The 22,441-nt window shown below is 36.8% G+C and overlaps 3 protein-coding genes and 3 non-coding genes across 9 annotated transcripts; 4 read left to right on the top strand and 2 right to left on the bottom strand.

The window, feature by feature from the left end:
* Positions 1 to 651: 651 nt before the first annotated feature.
* LOC128193097 (uncharacterized) lies at positions 652 to 9,404 on the bottom strand. 4 transcript variants are annotated; one of them, XM_052866349.1, is made up of 13 exons: positions 8,614 to 9,404; positions 8,250 to 8,382; positions 8,088 to 8,148; positions 6,999 to 7,046; positions 5,865 to 5,980; positions 4,755 to 5,587; positions 4,455 to 4,587; positions 3,860 to 3,882; positions 3,631 to 3,730; positions 3,425 to 3,499; positions 3,146 to 3,229; positions 2,695 to 2,808; positions 652 to 2,293 (listed from the first exon to the last, which is right to left on the bottom strand). In XM_052866349.1, the coding sequence occupies exons 2-13, from the start codon at positions 8,312 to 8,314 to the stop codon at positions 2,131 to 2,133; spliced, it is 1,815 nt and encodes a 604-aa protein (XP_052722309.1). In that variant the 5' UTR covers positions 8,315 to 8,382; positions 8,614 to 9,404; the 3' UTR covers positions 652 to 2,130. The 4 variants fall into 4 exon arrangements, 3 of the variants coding, with proteins under 3 accessions (XP_052722309.1, XP_052722310.1, XP_052722308.1); XM_052866350.1 differs by lacking the exon at positions 8,614 to 9,404 and adding an exon at positions 6,557 to 6,604 and having other exon boundaries at positions 8,250 to 8,278; XM_052866348.1 differs by lacking the exon at positions 8,614 to 9,404 and having other exon boundaries at positions 8,250 to 8,531.
* Positions 8,476 to 8,548, top strand: Trnar-ucu (transfer RNA arginine (anticodon UCU)). The gene has a single exon. It is a non-coding gene; the product is annotated as a tRNA-Arg (tRNA).
* A 585-nt stretch (positions 9,405 to 9,989) lies between the features above and the next one.
* LOC128193100 (uncharacterized) lies at positions 9,990 to 15,869 on the bottom strand. The gene is given in 5 exon segments (XM_052866353.1): positions 9,990 to 10,651; positions 11,072 to 11,107; positions 11,109 to 11,206; positions 11,484 to 11,757; positions 15,745 to 15,869. Coding segments are annotated over 4 exon segments (585 nt in total). The 5' UTR covers positions 11,551 to 11,757; positions 15,745 to 15,869; the 3' UTR covers positions 9,990 to 10,267.
* Positions 11,892 to 11,981, top strand: Trnam-cau (transfer RNA methionine (anticodon CAU)). Its single transcript is given in 2 exon segments — positions 11,892 to 11,928; positions 11,946 to 11,981. It is a non-coding gene; the product is annotated as a tRNA-Met (tRNA).
* LOC128193099 (maltase A3-like) lies at positions 14,223 to 22,341 on the top strand. The gene is made up of 10 exons (XM_052866351.1): positions 14,223 to 14,540; positions 15,912 to 16,091; positions 17,199 to 17,371; positions 17,564 to 17,689; positions 18,125 to 18,232; positions 18,591 to 18,703; positions 19,014 to 19,197; positions 19,323 to 19,508; positions 20,146 to 20,277; positions 21,186 to 22,341. The coding sequence occupies exons 1-10, from the start codon at positions 14,315 to 14,317 to the stop codon at positions 21,534 to 21,536; spliced, it is 1,779 nt and encodes a 592-aa protein (XP_052722311.1). The 5' UTR covers positions 14,223 to 14,314; the 3' UTR covers positions 21,537 to 22,341.
* On the top strand, positions 15,775 to 15,866 carry Trnam-cau (transfer RNA methionine (anticodon CAU)). Its single transcript is given in 2 exon segments — positions 15,775 to 15,811; positions 15,831 to 15,866. It is a non-coding gene; the product is annotated as a tRNA-Met (tRNA).
* Positions 22,342 to 22,441: the final 100 nt, after the last annotated feature.

The following is a 22,441-nucleotide window of genomic DNA, read 5'->3' on the forward strand; positions in this document are numbered from 1 at the left end:
TAAGAACGTGACTATGCATTTAAAAACAACAGCAACAAATGCTACAAATGTTCATTGTATATTTTATTTTGTTTCATTTAAGAATATCCATGAAAACCATTATTTATTATTTTCATACGTTTTCTCCTGGGTACGTTTTTTCCAGCATTCAAAATCAATACCTTTGTTTCTAACTGTGTTGATTTTTAGGTGAATTAAAATTTTGTCAAAAAAGTTGGATTGAGTTTAATGTACATTAGTGGAAGTTTTAATATTTAGTTTTTAAATTGAAAAATTACCAAAACATGTTTCCCAATGGGGTCCCGTTTTTTTAAGAAATCAGGAATCATGCAACGATTCTTTGAGTATTATGGGGTGATCAAATATGGTCGTAGGTGATCAAATCCAATAAACAGCCCGAAGTGCTTTATGATTAATTTAAGAATGATTACTTACATTGATATAATTTTCAGCAGTTTTATGATTAAATATTAAAATAGTAATTTTGTATATATATAATCATAGACTTATACATTCCTAAATCCATTTGTAGTGTTACAATAGCCATGCTGGTAAATGCAGCAATACTTGTGGGTTAATTTGTAAATCAACACAAATTTAAACTTAGATCCCCCCAAATCATACTGGGTAATTTAGAAAAACACCAATAAATGAAGATCTTTATCTGATTTATTCTTTATTCTTTTCACATCACATAAACTAACAAATAGTAATGCCTTAATAATTATGTTTTGTAAACATGAATAATCAACACAGAAATTCCAGTACAGAAGAGACAAATTGACTAATTTGCCTACCAAAATTATGATAACATTACCGGTAATTTGAATTTGATGTTTTACTTTAACATTCAACAATCACATGCAGGCCAAAAATTAATTACATTAATTGACTTATATTTTTATTTCACCAACAAAATAATCTAGATATTACAGTACAAGCAAGTTGTTTATAATATACGCAAGTTGTTAATAATTTATCATGACCTTCGTATCAAGATTATATACATGTATATTGGAAACACAGATGCACAGTTTATATATATGCATTAAATAGATATAAACACAGGAATGTCCACACACCCATTGTTTTTTAAGAACAAGTGAATTGAAATGGTTCTGAATCAGTGATAAAAAAAAGTAAGCTGTATCAAAACCAAATCAAATATTAAAGTGAAATGAATTGGAATAAAAAATTTCCCCAGAAGAACTGTGTCAAAGCCAATTAATTGGAGAACTAATTGTGTAAGTAGCTGTTTCACAAAATAATCAAAAATGTATCCTATCAAACAAGTGCAAGTATATGAACATTAAATCTGAGAACTATAATACATGTAATACAAAATCATATATTTACATTCTACTGTGTTTTTCCATTAAATTCCGTGATGTTTAAATGCCTCTAAATGCAACACCTATTCACTGCGTATGAATTTACGAGTAATTTACATAAGTAGTTCTAAAACAGTGATTTCTATGTGATCGGTTAAAAATACATTTCATGAATGTTGTCAAAACACCATGTTTTATAATTATTCAACAATAAAGTTGACTTTATTGTTAAAAGCAACATTTCAATAATTATTTATCATGGATTATATTTTCATGCTCGTCGATCTCATCTCAACAGTCTATGCGAAAACCAGTTTAAACCGGTTTTACACAACAGCTGTTCTTGCTGTTACTTATTCACTCCCTCCGTGGTCTGCACTTTATATCGATTTATTTAAGTAAACAATTGATTTATTCAATAAGGGAATGTAAATATAAGCATTAAATGATTTATTTTTGACGTTGTGGTGTCAATAACTGCCGCCAGGTGAGCAGACAAATTATCATAACGCGCTAACGCGCGTTATTCAATTTGTCTGCTCACCTGACGGCAGTTATTGACACCGCGACGTCAAAAATAAATCATTCAATGCTATAGTAACACATGTATTTAGTTATCTAAACTGTTCACTGACAGGGAAATGATGTTAAATACACCCTAGAAAATCTTACTGTCAAGAATATATTCAATGTTTCTAACACAATCTACTAAAATGATATGCAAGTTACATGGGTGATGAAGTTCACACAGTATATAACACAGCACACAGCACGCTTTCTCTTCCCCTCTTGGCTGAGTCTACAATGAGTTGACCACCGTCGGCCAGGCACTCCTACCACGCACAGGACCGTGAACTAGGTCACGATTCGGGCCTGTCGCCAGGATCCTGTCTCCACGGTTATGGGGGTTAGGTCCATGTCTGTTCTCTACATTGGGACCGGATGCCTTCACACAGTCTTGTCTACAATACATTTTCATCTGGATCAGACTCAATCAACTATTGTACATTACTGGTATATATAAAGAAAGCAAAACATAATCGGTACCTTCTAATTAAAGCATGCTACAAAAGAGAAGATAAATGAATTTGGTATGCCTCTTTCTAGATAGCTTACCTTTAAGATTAAATATCTAAATCATATCCAGTATTTAAAATTTATTCAGTCTAAAATAGCAATATCTTTCTATTCAAAGAAGCTATCAGTTTTATCCACACATGCAAATTTGAAAAGATTAAAATAATCTCTGCATAATTAAATATATGAAGGATGCTTTAACTAATCATTACCTGGTGAAAATAGTGATATACTTAATACTGAATTGATTTTAAATTTTTATAGGACACATGTTTGTTACAAGTACCTAGGGAGGGACTTATTAGGACCTTTCTGTAGCGCTGGATTTGGTCCATGTGGCTCGGTTTGATGGAACGAATGGTGAATTGTATCATGGGTAATCACTTTCGTAGTAAGCCCTCTACAACAGGAGTAGACTAAAATTTAACATGTGAAATGAAAATAATTCTGTTTATGATCTAAACAATATTTTATAATTACAATACAATGTAAGTATCTGTTGGATTTATACAGAAGTATCGTTGACTGCACTAAGTTTGCAATTACATCAGCTTTTAGTAAGATCCTGAAAGCCCGCTGGGGTCGTCTAGTACTAGTATACAGGGATTCTCTTATTACCAGTGTATGATTACCTTACCTGTAAGTGGATTATCTTACCTGTAAGTGGATGACCTTACACGTAAGGGGATGACCTTACCTGTAAGTGGATGACCATACCTGTAAATGGATGACCTTACCTGTAAGTGGAGGACTTGAAAGAACGCAGACAACACGTCACTCCAGGCAGCTGGCTCATCCAGCCCCCGACCGAGGATCCGACTCTACCAGACAAAACAGAACATTGTCTACATGACTCAAAATCTAATACCGTAGTTCACAATAATCAAGTAAGGAATTAAAATTACTTGAGAGGTAGCACATCAACTAATGTCTTAGTAATCAGATGGTTACATTTATTCTTCCAATTTTAAAGATTCCACTACATTAAGAATGGGTGTGGTGATCAATTTCCTTACTGTGATGTTACTAGGAGAGTCTTCATTGATATCTTCCGACTTCGTAAACTTGGGTCATTGCTGCTATAATCTGTGCTGCAATTGTAGAAAATTGAATCAATTCTTGGGATTGTTTTACAGTGAAAAAGATACAACATCGATCTAATCCTATCAATCTGCCCAGCCCTTTGCTGGATTGTTGCAGTAACAAAAGTACATTTACTTACCCATGCTGACCAAGTGCATTATGGGACTGCCTGTTGGAGGACCCAGCGGCCGGTGGGAACGTCTTAAAAGACTTGTACAATTCTGTTCTCTCCAGCTGATCTACAATAAATTAATGCATGGGTAGACCATATCATTACTGTATAAATTGATTGTACTTTAAATGAAATGCAACACTGCTTCAGCATCATACGCGTCTCTTGATACACATAACTGAACTGATGAACTCACCTGCACATGTTCTCTGCTCTTCACTGAAATGTATAAAAATGTAACAATCATAGAGGAGTAAAATTGTGAAATCAATGAACCTGAGAAAACCTTAATTGCATAAATACATGGTGTTTGGAAATTTACATCCAACTTATAATTGGACAATATGTAAGGAATAAGGAATCATTCTTTGAGTATTATGAGGTGATAATTTCGGTCAGGGCGTGGTCAAACCCGAAGGGCTTAATGATAGATTTGACCACGCTCTGATTTAAATTATCACCTCATAATATTCAAAGAATGATTCTTTATTACTTATACCGGTATCTATATTATTTCCAATTTGACACTTTAAAACAACATTTTTAAAACCACTATATTTTCATGTAAGCACATATTATGTAGTATTACTATGCGCCGCAGCCAATACCGTTTTTCATATATGCTATAAAACACGCCCATTTTGTGTCGCTCATCTTTTATGAAATTATTGGGTTATATGCTTCAAGATTGATTCGTAATTTCATCACAGACAAAGACAGTTGAAAATGTAAATATTAGTATATCATGACTATACCTTTACAAGCAACCTAGAAAATAAACTTGCACATACTTGTTTAATGTGTTCTCCTCCCACTTTTTCAACAAGACTCTAGTGGCTACCTCGTCGTGGTTGTTGGATAAAAGAGTTAACTCCAGAACCAGGGGATCCTGGTCAGGAAACTCCTGCAGCAGCCTCCGTTTCACTGTTGTTTACAAAGCCATTACATGTGTATAAGCATATACATAGAAGTTAAAAAGCCATTCAATTCATTCAAAGAGGAAGAATTTGGTTGATATACATGTATACTGAATAAACTTTTCAATTGATGCTCGTAGAAAGAGTTTTTTCAATACACTAAGAATTTCTTACTTTTTCTCTTATCCTCTGTTGACATTTCCTGACTTTTGACATGGTCCCTTTGTTTCTTGGAGTTTGAAGGAGATGCTGATGGTGTTCTTTGCTCTGTAGTCACTTTAGCGTTTGTTGTTGGATTCAATCCAGAAAACTTCTGTCGAGACAAAGGGGAGATTGAGTGATTTGTAGTTGTTACAGAGTTTGCTTTACTCTGGTCATCCCTAAGTTTGTTTGCTGTACTGGAATCCTGCTGATTTTCTCCCCATGACTTCATTGTTACATGTACCTCCGAGATGTGCTGATCGGTAATGTACTTTGGGGACTCACTCTGGTTGTGGTTTCTTGGCATTGGCTGTGAATTTTGTGGAAACTCGTTTTGATGATGGTTTGGAGTAGGTTGAGATCCACATTGGTCTGCTTTCATTGAATGTTGGTTTGGCAGTGCCTGTTGTGGATTATGTCTGCCATGGGGTGCCTGGTTTTGATTAAGTTGGCCAGGCAGTGCTTTATGTTGATATTTTGCAGACAGATGAGGACTGCTATGACCACAAAATTTTGGATTTTGATTTTGAAACAAAGAGGGCCATGGCTGTAGTTGCCTTGGAGAAGACTCTGTACTCTGTTGTTGCTTGGGAGAGTTAGGGGGCTGTTGCCCTGGTGATGACCTCTGAGGGTTTGGAGACATTGGCTGTTGCTGGCCATCCTGATTTTTGAGAGAGGAATTCTTTCCATCTTTTCCATGATCCACATTGTCGTAAGGGCTTAGCTCTGGGGTCTTAGTACTGGCCACTTCTTTGAATCCCATGGAAACTAAGGTCAATTTAGCTCTAGTGTGGTTGTTCTTGCAACTAAAAACAGTCAATCATCTTGAGCAGCACATATTCTAAACAGACAATTAACCCCACCTTTCTCAATAATATTAATTAATTTAATGCATGAATGTCCAACAGTTAATGAAAAAATATAACCTACGTACTGTTTTAAAAGTGCCAGTGATCGACATATCTTGATATAATTTAATGCAGTACTAACTTATTCAGTGGTAAATATACAAATTAATGAAAATCACTTATACATTTAGCTGAAGTAGATTAAATGTGATCAATACAATCCCTGAGCTGGTACCTGGTCAGCACGGCTTTGAGGACATCTTGACTGGTGTCAGGAAAGGCCCTCTGTAAGAGCTGGACCGAGGACTCCAGACCGACATCTGATTGGTCAGTGACCGGGCGATTCACCACCTGGATCAAAGGTCATAGTTAGACCTCAATGAATTAGAACCATTTAACAAGACCTTGGACTTTTGGTAGGACGTCACTATGTTTTTCTTGCATCAAAGCAAGTTAGCAATGACGCTGCTTTTAAATGAATATAAAAGCCATTGCTGAGTGGCCAGCAATGAAATAGACAGGCCTACGTCACATTGCTGTTTGACACAACTACCCAAATTCCAGACAAGCTCTTGTTAAAATGGTTCTATCTTGGTTTGCATGGTCAAAACAATTTAGATCTAACAGCTATCAGTCATGACATAGCTCCATTAATACAAATGTACATGAATGAAACAAATAGATCAACATGAAAATCAGTCCTTCTTCTTTATGCCTAAAATAGGAGAAGCGAGGGGCTCTTTTTGACAATAGACTGGAACAGATTACTTCAAAAGAATTAAATGACTTGGAATAGTTGGATTGTTGACATGTAATGCGGTATTTGAGACATGTTTGAAAAGTTTACATATTTGTGGCATGAGACTGACTCAAATGAGGAATTATGATTTTAACACAACTGTTCAGTAGAATGAAGTACACATATACCTGTTAGGGGCTGGAGGACTACCTGCAAGTGGAACTCTGAAATCAAACCTAAACAAAGCAACAACAGAAGATAATCAAATCATTAAATCATATACTGGTACTAGTATACCACAAACAAAATTAAATAGAGTAAACAAGCTTAAAAAAATCCAGTTATTTCAAAATCAAATATAATACAGGTACAAAACAATTTCAGCCACACTGCAAGATTCTGATCCCATCATTGTAAAGTTCAAGCAATCATGCAATTTAAAAGGCTTCGTTTTAAAATTTCAAACTGAAGATATTAACATCATAACAAATATAAGATGATCCACTTCATACCCAACTTTTTCACGCATCTATATAAAAATGAATAACAGCAGCAGTATTGGAACGTTTACGTCTGAATAGTCTAGTTTAGAAAAATATATGAGCAGAGAACCAGAAATATTAAATTTACTTGTGCGGGTTGCTGGATTCCATGATAACGATTGTTGTAATGGGTTCTCTGAAAGTAAAAAATTCAGTATAATGTAAGTAGTTGAATTCCAAGTCTCTGATTCTGACCTATTTAATGTTCTCATTAAAACCTTGTGCTAATTAAATTTTATTGTTATATTCAGTAGTATATTCTCACTATATAACTCTATATAGACGAATAGTCAATAATAATTGTAATATTAGCTCGTCCGAAAAATATTGACCGGTCAATATTTTTTTGATATTGACTGGCTAGGAATAATATCTAGAGAACATTCCCTCTATTTAAAATAATCGCCTCTGATTTGTTGATTCGTAAACGATGACGTAAATTACTCTTCGCAACTCCAAAACAAGGTGACGTCATAATAGACAGTCAGTCAAGGCAAGTAAACAACGGACGCAATGCGACGGTTTGCTATCATAAAGGATATAAGGATTTGCGAATTACTGTGAAGTAAAACAGGTAGAACATCTGTATGTTAATTCTTACGGTCGGCAGAATATCACCAGCGACCGTTTGATGCTGAGGATATTTTGGAAATGAACTTTGCACAAAATTGAATTCGTGAATTCTTTTTTGAGCTAAGAAAATTACGGCGATTTGTTTTCAATTACTTTCTTAAATTTTGGTTTGTTTTTCATATAACAAAACAAATGTTGACTGTGTTTTCGAGCAACATTGATTATATTAGCCCCCTTGGGACGAAATATTGCCCTCCGCAATATTTCGCCCCTTGGGGGCTAATATAATCAATGTTGCCCTCAACCCCAGTCAATATTTGTATAATATTACACTCGAGTCATGTATTATAATACCACATATCATTCGCGTATATTTGGTTAGAGGAGTTATTGAAGGCACTTCAAGATCAGTGCTGTATATAATAGTCTATTTATCCAGAAATAACGATGTCTGAATTTCATCTATAGTTCTCACAGGCACTTGTTTCATACAGGAGGTCTATAACATGTAACTATACACAATTGCACAATAACATTATTGTGTATTATAGTTAATAGACCTCCTGTATGAAACAAGCGCCTGTGGTCACTGGTGGTTATTTACCTGAGGGTTTAACCTTGGATCCACCCATGTTGTTTGTCTGCTGTTGTGATCGATATAAAAGCTGCAGAATGCAAGAAAAATAATACAGATAATTGAATACAGAGAAAATTCAAGCTAAAGGGGCGGGTTTGCATTCATTAATGAGATCTTTTCGGTACTTACTATGCTTTTTGTTTGGCGTTCCATCTGGCTTCCCAGCCGGGTGGTAAAGATTCTTGATCCACCATTTTCTTCCCCAAAACCTTGGCTTCCAAGTAGGTCTAAATCTTTTAGGTTCAGATCGAATTTTCGTTACCTGAATATCATCGATTACCATGAGCTAAATATAAACCACTGCATACAGGTAATAATTGGTCTGTTAAAAATTAAGAAAATAGGGACGTATGAAGTCCCCGTAGCGCAGCGGATAGCGCGCTGGACTTCTAATCCAGAGGTCGCGGGTTCGAATCCCGCCGGGGATGCTATTTTTTCAAATTGTCATTATCTTTTCTTCATTACTTACATGTACCAATTAAATTCAATATACCTAATGCATCATCGGTGACCCACGTGTGATTCACATCATCATTTGAGGCAGCTTATGGACTCAAAACAGTGGTTTGCCACGATGACCCAAAGCTGTGCATATAGTACGCTCAAGTCACTTAGTCAGAACATTATAACCAAGATCTTGGACTTTCGGTTTGACGTAGCTATCTATTTCTTGCATCAAAACAAGTTAAAAATGACACGATTTCAAGTGAAATATGCACCAATTGCATATCTTAACCTAAAAGCCAGACAAATCTTGTTGATTTCAAACAGCCATGGCTGAGTGGCCAGCAAAGAAATGGCCTGCTTCACATTGTTTAAATTGACACACCTACCCAAAGTCCAAGTTCTTGTTAAAATGGTTCTATTTATTAAAAATTTGTATTTGTATATATCTGTATGGAGTAGATCTAGGTCATACAGGCATTCATATCAGGCTATCAGACATAACCTACACCAAAGCAGACCATAAAAGCTGACCTAGGGTGTCAGCTCTTGGTCTGCTCGGGGTCCACCATTGGTTTTCTTGATTTCATCTTTTAAGGTCCACTTCACGCACTGAAGTGTGAAGCAGACCCATCTTTTGTCTTACCGCCTGTAAGTTGCCCCTTGTTTAATCCAAATACATACGTAGAGACGTACACTTGGTCATTTTTCAGGAGTGATTTAAGATCTGCTTTCTATGTCTGCGCTATGGGTCAGCCTGAGGTTTGCTTGGGGTCAGCTCTGGGTCCGCCATAGTAGAACAACGCAGACCCTGAGAAGACACAGAAAGCTGACACAGAGTTTGGTTATGGTCTGCTTTCTGTTAGGTTGAGTCTGGTTAGTACTGTACAAGGCTATATGTCTTGTGGGAGAGTGGAAACATATTTCACTGTATCAGTATGACTAAATATTCATTGTTGGAAACCTTTGGCCCCAGTCAGAAATACATGTATGCTAATTAAACTGGTAATGGCACAGATCTGTACAATAGCTGAAGTGCAAAAAGGTCAGATTTTCTGCACTTTGTTCCATTAAAGACCTCTGTATTCTAATCAGATTGGTTAATCAACTTTTTTCTCAAAATTATTCTTAATCATGCACACAATTTTAACATACCTTGTTACCATAATATTGACAAAATGTCATGGAATATTGTTACAATCACATACAACCATAATGAGAGTTATTCCCCTTTTCATCGTATGCAGACCCACTGACTGTGGTTTTCATAGATATTTTTTTTTTTCAAAACCATCCACAAGAAAATAAATTCTAATTTTTTGTAGAAAAGAAAAATTAACAAAGTATGAAAAATGCATGGTAGTTGTTTATAGGTGCACATATTAATTGCAATTAGTGAAATTACCTTCATGAAAGTGTAAGTGAAACAATAGATTTGGGCATGATTTATTTATAGGGGCAATAAAAACCCCACCAGCTTGGCCCATAATCAGTAGGTGAATGTGGCTATGCGCTACATTTTAGTTTAAACAAAGTTTTGTCACAAACTAATGAAGAAAACAATTCCTTCAAAATGACTTAATTTTATTTCAACAACAACAAATGGTCAGAACAATTAAATTGATCCATGCGTCATTCACTCTAAGTGTTGAGTACATAGGCCCTGACAATCTAATACAGTAACAGAAACTTCTTTTTTCTGCTCAAGTGTCTATTTCATTTTCTTTTTCCTGACTAGAATTGCCTCCTCCTTTCTTCTTTAACCAGCCTTCATTAGGTTTGAAAGGGATTCCATCTACAATGCCACCTTTAAGAGAAGTCTGCACCAGCTCTTGAAAATTTTCATCTGAACAGCAAATCAAGCTCAGAACATCATCAAAGTTTGGCTCATAGAAGAGAAAAAGAAGAGACTGGATGCAAGTCTCAAAGTCAAACTGACTATCCCAAGTACAGAGATCGAGGGCATTCACACAAACATTGGAGTACTCCCCTTCGTCAAAATTATCAATGTTTGGATGGTAGATATCCGTTAAACATCGTACAGTTGGTGGGTCCTGGGGCCATCGATTCTCATTCTCAACAACAATCTGAAATGTTGAAGACAACATATATAAGTAAACTACAAACTTACACTACTGTACCAAAATTTTAAAAGATACTAGTATCTTCACTAGCCAAGGGGAACAACCCATTAAATTCCTCTGTTCATATAAAAAGGAACAATAAAGTGTGGAACAAATTACATGTATCGGTATTTAATAGCCTTGTCCTTGTGAGTTGTGAAATAATTTTATGTATAAAAGTGATTTGCTACAATTAATCATAAGACAAGTAAGAGCTTATGCTCTTTTCATTTTACTATAAGAGAATTTTTCAAGCCTTGTTTTAATTGCTAATTTAAGTAATGTCTAAATTGAAATGTTCCTCATAATTCTTAATTACGGGTTTTTTTCTTTATCTTGCATTCATAAATATCAAACAGCAATTATCTTTAAAATTGTATATACCTTGAATCTAAAGGTACCTCCGAGATAGGGTCCCCCCATTTGGAGTGATGTCTACTTGAAATGCAAACTTTGCATCCTCTCCAACGTCAGGATCTGTGGGCGACCCTTCATTTTCCAGAATTTTGGCCTGGCCATCTAAATCAAAAGATAAAAAGTTTTACTTTTTTTATATGCATCCAAAATTGACCCAAATGTTCGAAAAATCATCATCATGAGCCATATTGTTTTCTGCCCACTCTGACAAACATAGGTTTACACAATTTAAAGAAGGACAAGGGCAACCGACAGGAAACAGTATCTGTTTAAGGGGAGAGGTAATCAAACATACTTCGGGTGTGTCAATCATACTGGCACGCCAGTATTGTAGCAACACACAGATAGGCCTACACAGATCAATTCAAAGTTCTCTCACCTGAAAAGCTGGTTATGTTCTTCAGCAGACGGTAAAAGTCTTTTACTACTTTGTGTGTAGTTCCCATATTTATGTTGCACTTCAGATTTCCTCAGCTTTTTGGTAGGATACATTTTAATTTTTTGTGTTAAAACGCACTGGGCAGTGCGTGAAGAATTACGTTCACATTCTGTGGTTCATTTTTCAGCCTTCCCCATCGGTGATTATCAGTGGTATAAACATGAACGTGAAATTCACTGTTATATACCTTAATGGAATGGATGATGAAATATCTCTGCAATATGGAACTATAGGTAACATAGATAAACAAACTCTTTGCCAAAATGTTCCGAACGCATCAAATACATTCCGAATGGAACAAATGTATATTATACGTCAAATTTACACTTTAAAAGTTATAAAACAAGTGCCTCGGTAGCGCAGTAGGTAGCGCGTCAGTCTCATAATCACAATATAAGAGCGATCTGAAGGTCGTGAGTTCGATCCTCACCCGGGGCAGATATTTTTCCTTTTTGAAGAATTTAAAATTCCGTAAAAATATTCGCAAGAACTCATGCGTAATGCAGACCATAATGCAAAAGACCCAGCAGAAAGGATATTGATCAAGAAATCATCAGCAGGTTAAAGTCAATGGAGTTCACCGGGATATGAACTTAGTTGGTCATGACATGTGATCAAATCCTGTGAAGCTCAGTGGCTCCATCTTCGCTACTCAGAGACATATATAACATATAACATAGTATATACGTTCCTGATATACTATCCTTTTAACATAAAATTTCTACCAATTTCAAAGTTCAAAAGATATATCTAATTCTAATTTATCAGCCAAGGGGGCTGGCTGATAGCAGTGTTTTAAGAAGTTTAATATGTCTGACAAGCTAAGGTTCAAGAGTACAGAGCGGACTAACATGCACGGTTCTAGAAGGAGGGGGGGGGGGTCAATATTCAAATTTCTTTAAATCTACATAAATCTACATGCCTCAGACAACCCCCCCCCCCCCCCTGCAAACTGAAATAACCGTCGGACTCTACCCCCCCTTCGGGAAAAAAATTCTGGAGTCTCTAATATTCAAAGAAGTATATAGGACCCTCGGCCTTTTGACGTAATTAAAATACAATGTAAGGCCATAATTTCTCCTGGGATTCGCGTTCGTATTTTACCGTCTTCCAACGAACGATAACTTCTAATGCATGTCCAGAGTGATTCGATCTTTAACCCCATTTGACCTCAAAATCAACATCAATCAACACAGTTTAAACTGTGCCAAATTGTTTAAACTGTGCCAAGTTTCACGTCTGTCTAAACCCTGATTGAAACGTAAAAAGGATTGGGACTATCTTCTATATAGTGTTAATAGTACGATATATACGATAGTGGCTTATAATGTATACATGTAGTATAGTATGGTAATAAACTTTTATTATACCTCTACTTATTTTTTACTATATAAGAGTAATTCGATATACATGTATTTCGCTGTTCCCCGGAGAATCGCCGTAAACAGACTGAATCCCTGCAAAACAGACTGATTCCCTGCAAAAAGGTGCGTTAGTTCGATGAATTGATACATCCCCGATCGGAACACTTAGTAATTTCTTTTAACCAACGAAAATCTCCGAAATAGCTTATTTACTTTCCCTCGGACTGAAATGTCACTCTTTCATTGGCATGTGACTGCCTCATATATTTCTATGTTTGTCGGCGAGAATTAATATTCGGCAATATGGCCGTCGACGCTTTGCCTATATACCTATTTCGACATTTTTAAAATTGAATAGAAACTAGACATTGTAAGTAAACATTAGTAAAAGCGAAGATTTTCAAACAGTATTTGAAAATTTTGAAGAGTTTAAATGAGTTAAATATTGGACAAGATTGTGGGCAACTTATGGGCTTCGCCTCGCCATCTTTGAGATTGACCAACCCGTTATATTTCTGTAGTCAGTCAGTAACAAACCTCACAAGTAAAATAGTGTTCCAGTTTTGACTTCTGACAAGCCAGGATTCGATAGATACCTAGCTACCCTTGACATAATTACCTCCACTAATCTTTATTTGTATTGAAAGAACAATGCACTAAGTTTGATACCTTAGCGGACAACACAGATGAACCCACCGACCTACACGTGTAAAAAAAGAAGGTCCTTTGGCAAATGTAGGGTATAAAAACTGAAACGTACAAAAATAAACAAGAAAATATATGTTGGATTTGAACAATATACTGTGCTGAAAATAGTGCATATCTATATATACTCATGCCGTTTTAGACCGAGATCAACTCAATGCGCGGATCTAGGAGGGGTGGGGTCAGGGGACCCCCTGCAAAATTCAAATTCCTTTGAAAACGAAAGATGTCAGCTCGGAATTTAAGGCAGGAGAAGCATGTCAGGACTGGCTGAAAAAAATTAGCCTCGGACATCCCCCCCCGGCTAACTCAAATACCCGTCGGACCCCCTCCCCCCCCCCCCCCCCCCTTGGGAAAAATTTTCTGGATCCGCGCATGAACTCAATGAGTTTGATTGGGCTGATACACCCTATAGTTATGTTTAAAATTGCAGGTAATGATGCAGTAATTTTACAAATTAACTCGATGAATGAAGCGCTGAACAACACTATATTATTGTTCAGTCTACGACAAGATCTTTCGCCGAATTTCTTCAGATGTCTGATCCAGAAATTCCGGTGTTTCTAATCAACGGACACATACTTAAAAAGACTAGGCGCTCAGTAAATAGCGTTATCAGAGCCTCAATGCACGGCCCCCAGTCTACGGAAACCCACGATTTTTACTTATGTATAAATAATTTACAGACAACACCCTCCAAAAATGTCGTCCAAGAAAAAATTCTGCGAGACACAGAAGTGTCTGTTTGTGATTTTGGTGGCGGTTGCGGCGGCGATTGCGGCAATTTGTGTGGTGACTTTGACGGACGAGAACTTACGTGAGAAAAGGTCACTTGAACCGCTGCCCTGGTGGAAGACGAGTATAGTGTACCAGATTTACCCTCGCTCCTTCCAGGACTCGGACAACGATGGGACCGGTGACCTAGAAGGTAACGGACAATAATTGTTATACTATCTAAGTTCTATCGCTCGCTGTGTTTTATCTTCGCAAAAGTGAAATTAATTAGACACCGTTTTAACTTAATTTAAATGCATTTCAGATATAAAAAAAATTGTGAATGTCACTCATAAAATTACACAATATTTTACGTGCAAATAATTTATTTCCAAACGTCCCTTATTTTACTTTTACAAGTCAGTCATTATTTCCTGGGTAGATAATAAAACAGCAGAATGTATTTCTAATGCGTTTTAACCAGTCAAACTTTTTAGTCAGTTTTAACCTGCCTTGTAGCAATATACTTATATGTATATTTAGCTTAAGGTTGCTGCTTAACAAAGAGACGATGGTTATACTCTCTGAGTCTCTCTCTCAACACGTTTGTGCAAAAAATGTTGAAAAACCCCAGATATTCCCGTTCAAACAATATTCCTTGACTATAGTGAAATTAATCTAAGATTTTTTTTAAAATTTAATATGAAACAAGTGCAATCTAAATGGCTTCAATTCAACATGATATTCGGTTTGAGGTTTGCAGCTAAAGATCTCCGTATATACTTTTTATTTTAGCTCGTGGCATAGGTCTTGGAGGCTCACGGGACATAAGGGTTGCAAACATTGCAGTGAAATGTTTATAACCCACAGATAAAGTTATTCCATTCACTAGATCGACCAAAATGTCTGAATTTAAAGCCCCCCCCCCCCCCCCCCAAATACATTACTAATCCTCGTTGAGAGGCAAAGAAAATAAGGTAGATTTTACTGAGACTTCAAACTTTTTGGTGATTTGTACAAGCCTAACTGCTATAAAACAACTCCGCTTATATTGCTGCCATTTGTCAGTGATATTTGAATGACAACGTACTTCCATATCTTAATTTGTAAAGAAAAAAAATTATACCATCTATACTACAAATAAAGGGCCTTTTTCATTTTAACAAATTAAGATGGGGAGTACTTAAGATCATAATAGGGTTTTTGCATATATCCAACATACATTGTATAATATAGTCTAATAAGTCTATACATGTGCAGCTTTTAATTCCAGTACAATCTTACATGCTCTGTTTCTTCAATTTTTAACATGAGGTTCCGACACATATACTCTGTCAACCGACGGACAGAACCCTTCATCTGAGCAACTCAGGTGAGCTAAAATATAGACAATGCATTTATAATTACCTTGAACTCACCTGTTGGTACTTCAAAGTTGGCGACGTCAAGCCTCGGTAGCGCAGTAGGTAGCGCGTCAGTCTCATAATCAATTAAACACAGAGCGATCTGAAGGTCGTGAGTTCGATCCTCACCCGGGGCAGATTTTTTTTCTTCCTTTTTACACTGGATAATTTTAATTTCACAGGAATCAAGGAGCGTCTGGGATACCTGTCAGATCTTGGGGTGGGTGCAGTGTGGCTCAGTCCAATCTTTCTGTCCCCCATGCGAGACTTTGGATACGATGTCCGGAACTACACAGATGTGGACCCACTTTTCGGAAACATGGCTGACTTTGAAAATCTGATATCGGAAGCAAAGGATAAAAGTAAAATTGTACAATAAATTCTATTCAACGGTCTAATATACACAATAAAACATGCCTTATTACATAAATACAAGTAATTTACCTGTAATAGAAAATAAAAATCATATATAGAATCGTTGGTGATTATAAAGGAAATTATCATTTTTCAAGAAGTCTATATCGCTTTCCAGTAGGAAAACCAATTGATTTAGAGCATATGGGTATATACTTTTTAAATAAATAAACTCTGGTTTCGATGAGTGGCGCCTATGGTAATAAGTTGCACATCTCTACACTCTATGTAATGCCCAGCACGGCGACCAGTCGAGAGGAGATACACAAATATATTACATAACAGACCTCCGCAATTCACATGGACGTAGTCCCGAGACACGGGTACGGCATCTATTTATAGAAATGCAAAGCATTGACTGGCAAGCCCTAAACAAATTAACCCCCATGATGTGAACTTTCATAACTACTGATAGAGTCTAAATATCATGTTAGGCAGAAAGTCAACTGACCGTAAAAAGTCATTTTGTTTTAAAAACCTTGACTATCTCTACTTACTTAGTTACTGCGTCTGTTCTCATTTTCGCGCCAAACGGCATCACCTTGATAACCGCTTAGTTTGACTGTGCATCACCAGAATAAAGCTCCTTTCGATCAAAAAACCAAGTTTGTCACACAGTTAACCAAACAATTCGTCTTCACAATCAAGGTAAAATTGTTAATTACTTAGCAACAACTGACCACCGAAAACTGGTGCTGTAGAGAGAGCGACACGTGTCTTCTCCATGTCCATCGGTATCAGAGAGAGAGAGGCTACGTTTGATTTAAATTGACCAATCACATTCAAGATCTAGTCATGTGATTATTGGTAAAGCCTGTAACCACAATGTTTACCAATCAAATTTCACCTCCCGGTGTACCTCGAATGAATTAGATATTAGCAAGATGGATACGTATACTGTAATTTGTTCAACATTAATTATATACCTGAATAAAGGGTTATGGTCAATACAGAGACATTAATAACAGTTATTTGTGTCTCTGGGTCAATATAATGATTATATGATCTTCCCCGTAAACCGCAAAGGAAGTTTATATAATGTAAGATTGTTTCAGATTTGCGAGTGATTTTGGATTTTGTTCCCAACCACACGAGTAACGAGAGTGAATGGTTTTACTGGAGTGAGCGAGGGCACAAGAAGTACAAAGATTACTACGTCTGGAACAGTGGGATAGAGTGTGCAGCCGGGTGTGACGACACGGGCGGGAGACGGCCCCCAAACAACTGGGTACTGTAGTAACTGAACTGTCCGTGTTTTCATACCGAATAATTGAACTCCTTACTCTCGTCGCAGACTTATTTATCCATTTAGTTACGAGTAAAACCATCTTCGCTTCCCAATTTGCTTCTCTTGAAGAGAAGGGGAGAGAACAGACTGCGTAATGATGGGATAAAAGAGATACATTTTTTTTTCATTTAGCTGAGTGTATTCGGGGGCTCTGCTTGGAAATGGAGCGGCATCCGTCAGAAGTTTTATTACCACGCCTTCTTGGACTCCCAGCCCGATCTTAATCTACGTAATGAAAATGTACAGACGGAACTGCAGGTGACCTCAATTACCTCATCTCTGTGTTAAAATGTATTTATAAATTGATAGAGAGATGGAGAACTGTAGGGTGCCTTTTATCTTCACCCAACCTAGCCAGTGTCCCATCCCCGTGTTTTGAGTGTTCGCACTCAGCGGAATGTTACCCCCACCCCCACCCCCTCCCTCCCCCCATCCCCATCCCACCATACACACGCACCTAGCAATTCGACACTTAAAATTCCCCTAACTTTTTTATGATAAGTTGATTCTACAAGATTCTACAAAAGATATACCTTACTTTTCGCAGTTTAAAAAATTACCCCCCCCCCCCTCCTATGCTTAAAACAATTTTTTTTATATTAATCATCTTTCGATATTGTCTTCCACACTAGTGTACTCACGGTATCTGAATATGATGTTTGACTTTTAGATAACGAATTCTATTTTAAACAGGACGTTCTGGAGTTCTGGTTACAAAAAGGGGTGGATGGATTCCGCGCAGACGCACTCAAGTTTATGTTTGAATCACCAAACGTCACCGAAGACGAGACTGGCTTAAGGGTAACTCAAGATTCGCCGTCACCAAAACTTTAAAATCACTCAACTAGGTTCTGACGCCTCAAAGTGTCAAATCCTAAAGGAAATGTGCGTGAATTTGGGATCAAAACTCTGATTTGAAGTTGAATTGACTTGAAGTTTGGTGACGGTGGAGCCGGATGACGTGACATCGACCATAATGTCAATGCTAAACTGAAAGTCAAACTCAGCAAGGACGCCGACGCTACTTACGTATAAAGATAAGCCGTTATGCAGTGAAGATCATTCAGTCTATATACAGAAACCAAAAATAATATATAACGTACACACAATATATGTTTTGTTACTGTCCTTGCTGATTGTATCTTTATTTCACGGTTAGGACATCTTTACATGGATTGAGGCGGATAACCACAATTTGACTACAAACTTACCAGAGGTCTATGATATTCTCAAAGGATGGCGCGCTGTCCTGAACAAATACGGCAAAGACAAGTAAGCAAAAATTAAGAAAGAAAAAAAAATAAATGTAAAGAAAGTGAATTGCGTATAGACACTCACTGTATAAATCTGTGAAGGTATCGCGCAGCAATTCTTAAAATTCAAACCAATTCTTACACCATAATAATGAAGTTATTTTCCTAGCTAGGTAATAATGATATCTATGATAGACGTATGTTCAACATACTAGTAATACCAATGCAAACATGATTACAGCGTTTAGCGATGATTTGCTTTTTAATCAAGACACCGAATGATTTGACTTTGTAAAACTGTTAAAACAGTTTATTCCACGTTTTAACAGGTTTCTGATAGCGGAGTCCTACGGCATCAGTCATGAAATCCGTGACAAGTATTACAAGTCCGGTTCCATCCCATTTAACTTTGCCTTGATTCAGTACCTCAACAAAAGTTGTAACGCGCTGTGTATGAGAGACGTGATACAGGACTCTCTGGGGGGACTCAATTCTAACTGGCCTAACTTTGTGGTAGGCAAGATGTATTAATGTAAAATGTGAAAACAGAGAGAGAGAGAGAGAGAGAGAGAGAGAGAGAGAGAGAGAGAGAGAGAGAGAGAATACTACGGTAAAAAGATATATAATTTCATTGCTAGCTTGGAAACCATGACAACAGCCGGGTGGCCAACCGATTTGGGCCGGAGACAATTGACGCCTTCAACATGCTGCTGTTGACCCTCCCTGGGACCCCCACGTCTTACTACGGGGAGGAGATCGGGATGAGAGACACGTTCTATACGTACAATGAGACCAAGGACACAGCGGGCCTCAATTATAACGAGGTATAGGAGATATATACACGTGCTTGCATTTTCATTTAGATCAGATATCATGAAGATACATATATATGGAATAGTGCGCACTTCAACTAACCACTTGCTTTTAGAAAAGAACATTTCCTTTTGTAGAAATACCGATGCCATTTCAATTCTCCTATAACATTTTGGCATTCCAGTTTTGTTCTGATAAATATCAGTAGTTTAGCATCAAAGAACATAATGACTTGGTATTTTGAGAGTTTTATAAAAGTAGTTGGCTACATTAGAATCTAAACTAGAGACAAGAGAGAAGGCAACTGAATTTATTTAGAACCATTTTAACAAGAGCTTGGACTTTTAGTCGGATGAAGCGATCTATTTCTTGCGTCAAAACAAGTTAAAAAGATGCTGGTTTCAAGCGAAATATACACCGATTGCGTAGTCTTCGCTCGAAAGCAAGACAAATCCTGTTGATTTCAAAGAGCCATGGCTGAGTGGCCTACAATGAAACAGACAGACCTACGTCACATTGCCGTTTAACTCAAGTACCCAAAGTCCAAGCTCTTGTTAAAATGGTTCTACCTATGATCATACAAAGAAATTCACATTGTTTGTATTGCGGCGAGGGTATATTTTTGTGTGATGCTCAATTTTTGCTTAGACCCTGTACATGGAGCATTCCCGTGACCCAGAGCGCTCCCCCATGCAGTGGGATGACGGCCTTAATGCGGGGTTCTCCAACGGCACGCCATGGCTGCACGTCAACCACAACTACCAACTCATCAACGTCAAGGTACGTGTGTCAGAAGTAATGTTGTAACGTGTAAGATTGTAATGTGTAAGATTTTATCGCGTAAGATTGTAACATTCCAGATTGTAACGTGTAGTATTGAAAATTGTAAGATTGTAACATTCCAGATTGTAACGTGTAACATTGAAAGGTGCAAGATTGTAACATTCCAGATTGTAACGTGTTAGGTTGTAACGTGTGAAATTGTAATGTGTCAGTTTGTAATGTTTAAGACTGTTATTTGCCAGATTGTAACTTGTATGATTGTAATGTGTAAGTTTTTATAGTCTGTCCCAAGTTATTGCTTCCATCGCTTTTTGATGATTTTTAATAAACTTACACATACCTGTGAAAGAAATACATTTGAGATCGTTAAAAGGGAATATATCCAAGATATCTTCATTGAACAATTATCCCTTTCCACTCAGAAAAATTCACAGGAACGAAAACAGATTCCTTACGGAGATTTATAATGGGGAATGTTTACATCTATTCTCCATTCGGAATACACTCGGAATACGTCGCGCAATTTTTTAACGTTATCATCCGGGCTTATTAATGGCTTTTGCAATGCAAAATCTCCGTAGACTTTCAATTTCGGGATGTGTATTGAAACATGAAGCGGTAGAGGGGGCGTTTCAAAACAGATAATCTGGACATTTTTTATATTAGTGGATGAACGTAGTTTGAGCACAAAGGTATTTACTATTTTTGAAATATCAAGCAAAAAGTGGTGGAAGCAAAAACTCGGGACAGAGTATAATATGTCAGATTGTATACGCAACGTATAAGATTGCAACGTTTCATGTTCTAACATGTAAGATTGTACTGTAATTAACGTGTAACATTGTAATGTGTAAGATTCTAATGCTGTTTGGTCATATATAAGGACGTTTTATTTCCTTTCATAGGCACAAAAGTTGGCGGACAGATCGCATCTAAAGGTATACCAACAACTGGCCAAGCTGCGTCAGGATCCTGCCTTTACCCATAATTCTGTGCAGTTTATAAATATCAGTGACGTTGGCGGAAACGACAAGACAATCGTAGCCTACATCCGGGCCCAAAAAAATTCAGACAAGTACCTGGTGGTCATGAATTTCGGCCATCAGTACGCTAATAACGTGGACTTGAGTAAAGGGGCCGGAAGTGAAAACGGCATGGTGGTCGTCAATGCCATGTCTGCTTATCAGAAAGAAATGATAGACTTAAAAAGTGTCACGTTATCCCGGGGCCAAGGACTCGTCATAAAGGTCATGTGAGGGGGGATAATTAATGCAAATCGGATAAATATTTCATTGGTAGACTAACGCTGTTATAAACAGAACCTAAATATACATGTGCGGATCCAGAATTTTTTCCAGTTGGGTCTGATGGAAGATTTTGGATTACCGGGGAGGGGGATTCCATATATCTATTTTTAGTAAATGTAATATGAAAATTTAAGAAATCTGAATTATCCAGGGGGTCTGGACTCCTAAAATTCCTCTCCCCACCTCTAGATCCGCGCATGTCATATTATGCTGTTTCAGAATAAGACTATTTTGTTGTTTACATCTCAACCGCAAACCCCTAAGCCCAAGGCAAGTTGTTGCATTTAAACATTAGATAAATCACATGGGGATTTTTTAACATGTACATAATTGTATTGTTTACCGTTCGTGAATTGAATGCTTTGATATATATATATATATATATATATTAATCCATATCAGTGTGCCATTTTTTCACCCATTTATAAACATTTGTCATATCTAGCATTTTTTAAATATATACTGTATGCTTGATTAGTTACATATGTTTTTAATTTTAATACTTTCCCTATATCGGAAAAATAAAGTTTTTTTTTAAATATACATGTAATTATATTGAGTTGCATTATATTGTAAACACATTTTTTTTTAGAAGGATGTGAATCGCTGCGTGAACTAGTGGGTTTCTTGTATGAAAACTTATTATTTACGTACATATATTTTCATTATTGAACATATATATTTCAAGATTGTGTCAATGATTTTTTAGAATATGTATTGAATATGTAGATGTTTATAAACAGAGTAAAATTAATGTTTACGTTTGTACTCTCTCTCTCTCTCTCTCTCTCTCTCTCTCTCTCTCTCTCTCTCTCTCTCTCTCTCTCTCTCTCTCTCTCTCTCTCTCTCTCTCT

The sequence above is a fragment of the Crassostrea angulata genome, chromosome 7 (genome assembly GCF_025612915.1).
Source record: "Crassostrea angulata isolate pt1a10 chromosome 7, ASM2561291v2, whole genome shotgun sequence".
Taxonomy (NCBI): Eukaryota; Metazoa; Mollusca; class Bivalvia; order Ostreida; family Ostreidae; genus Magallana; species Magallana angulata.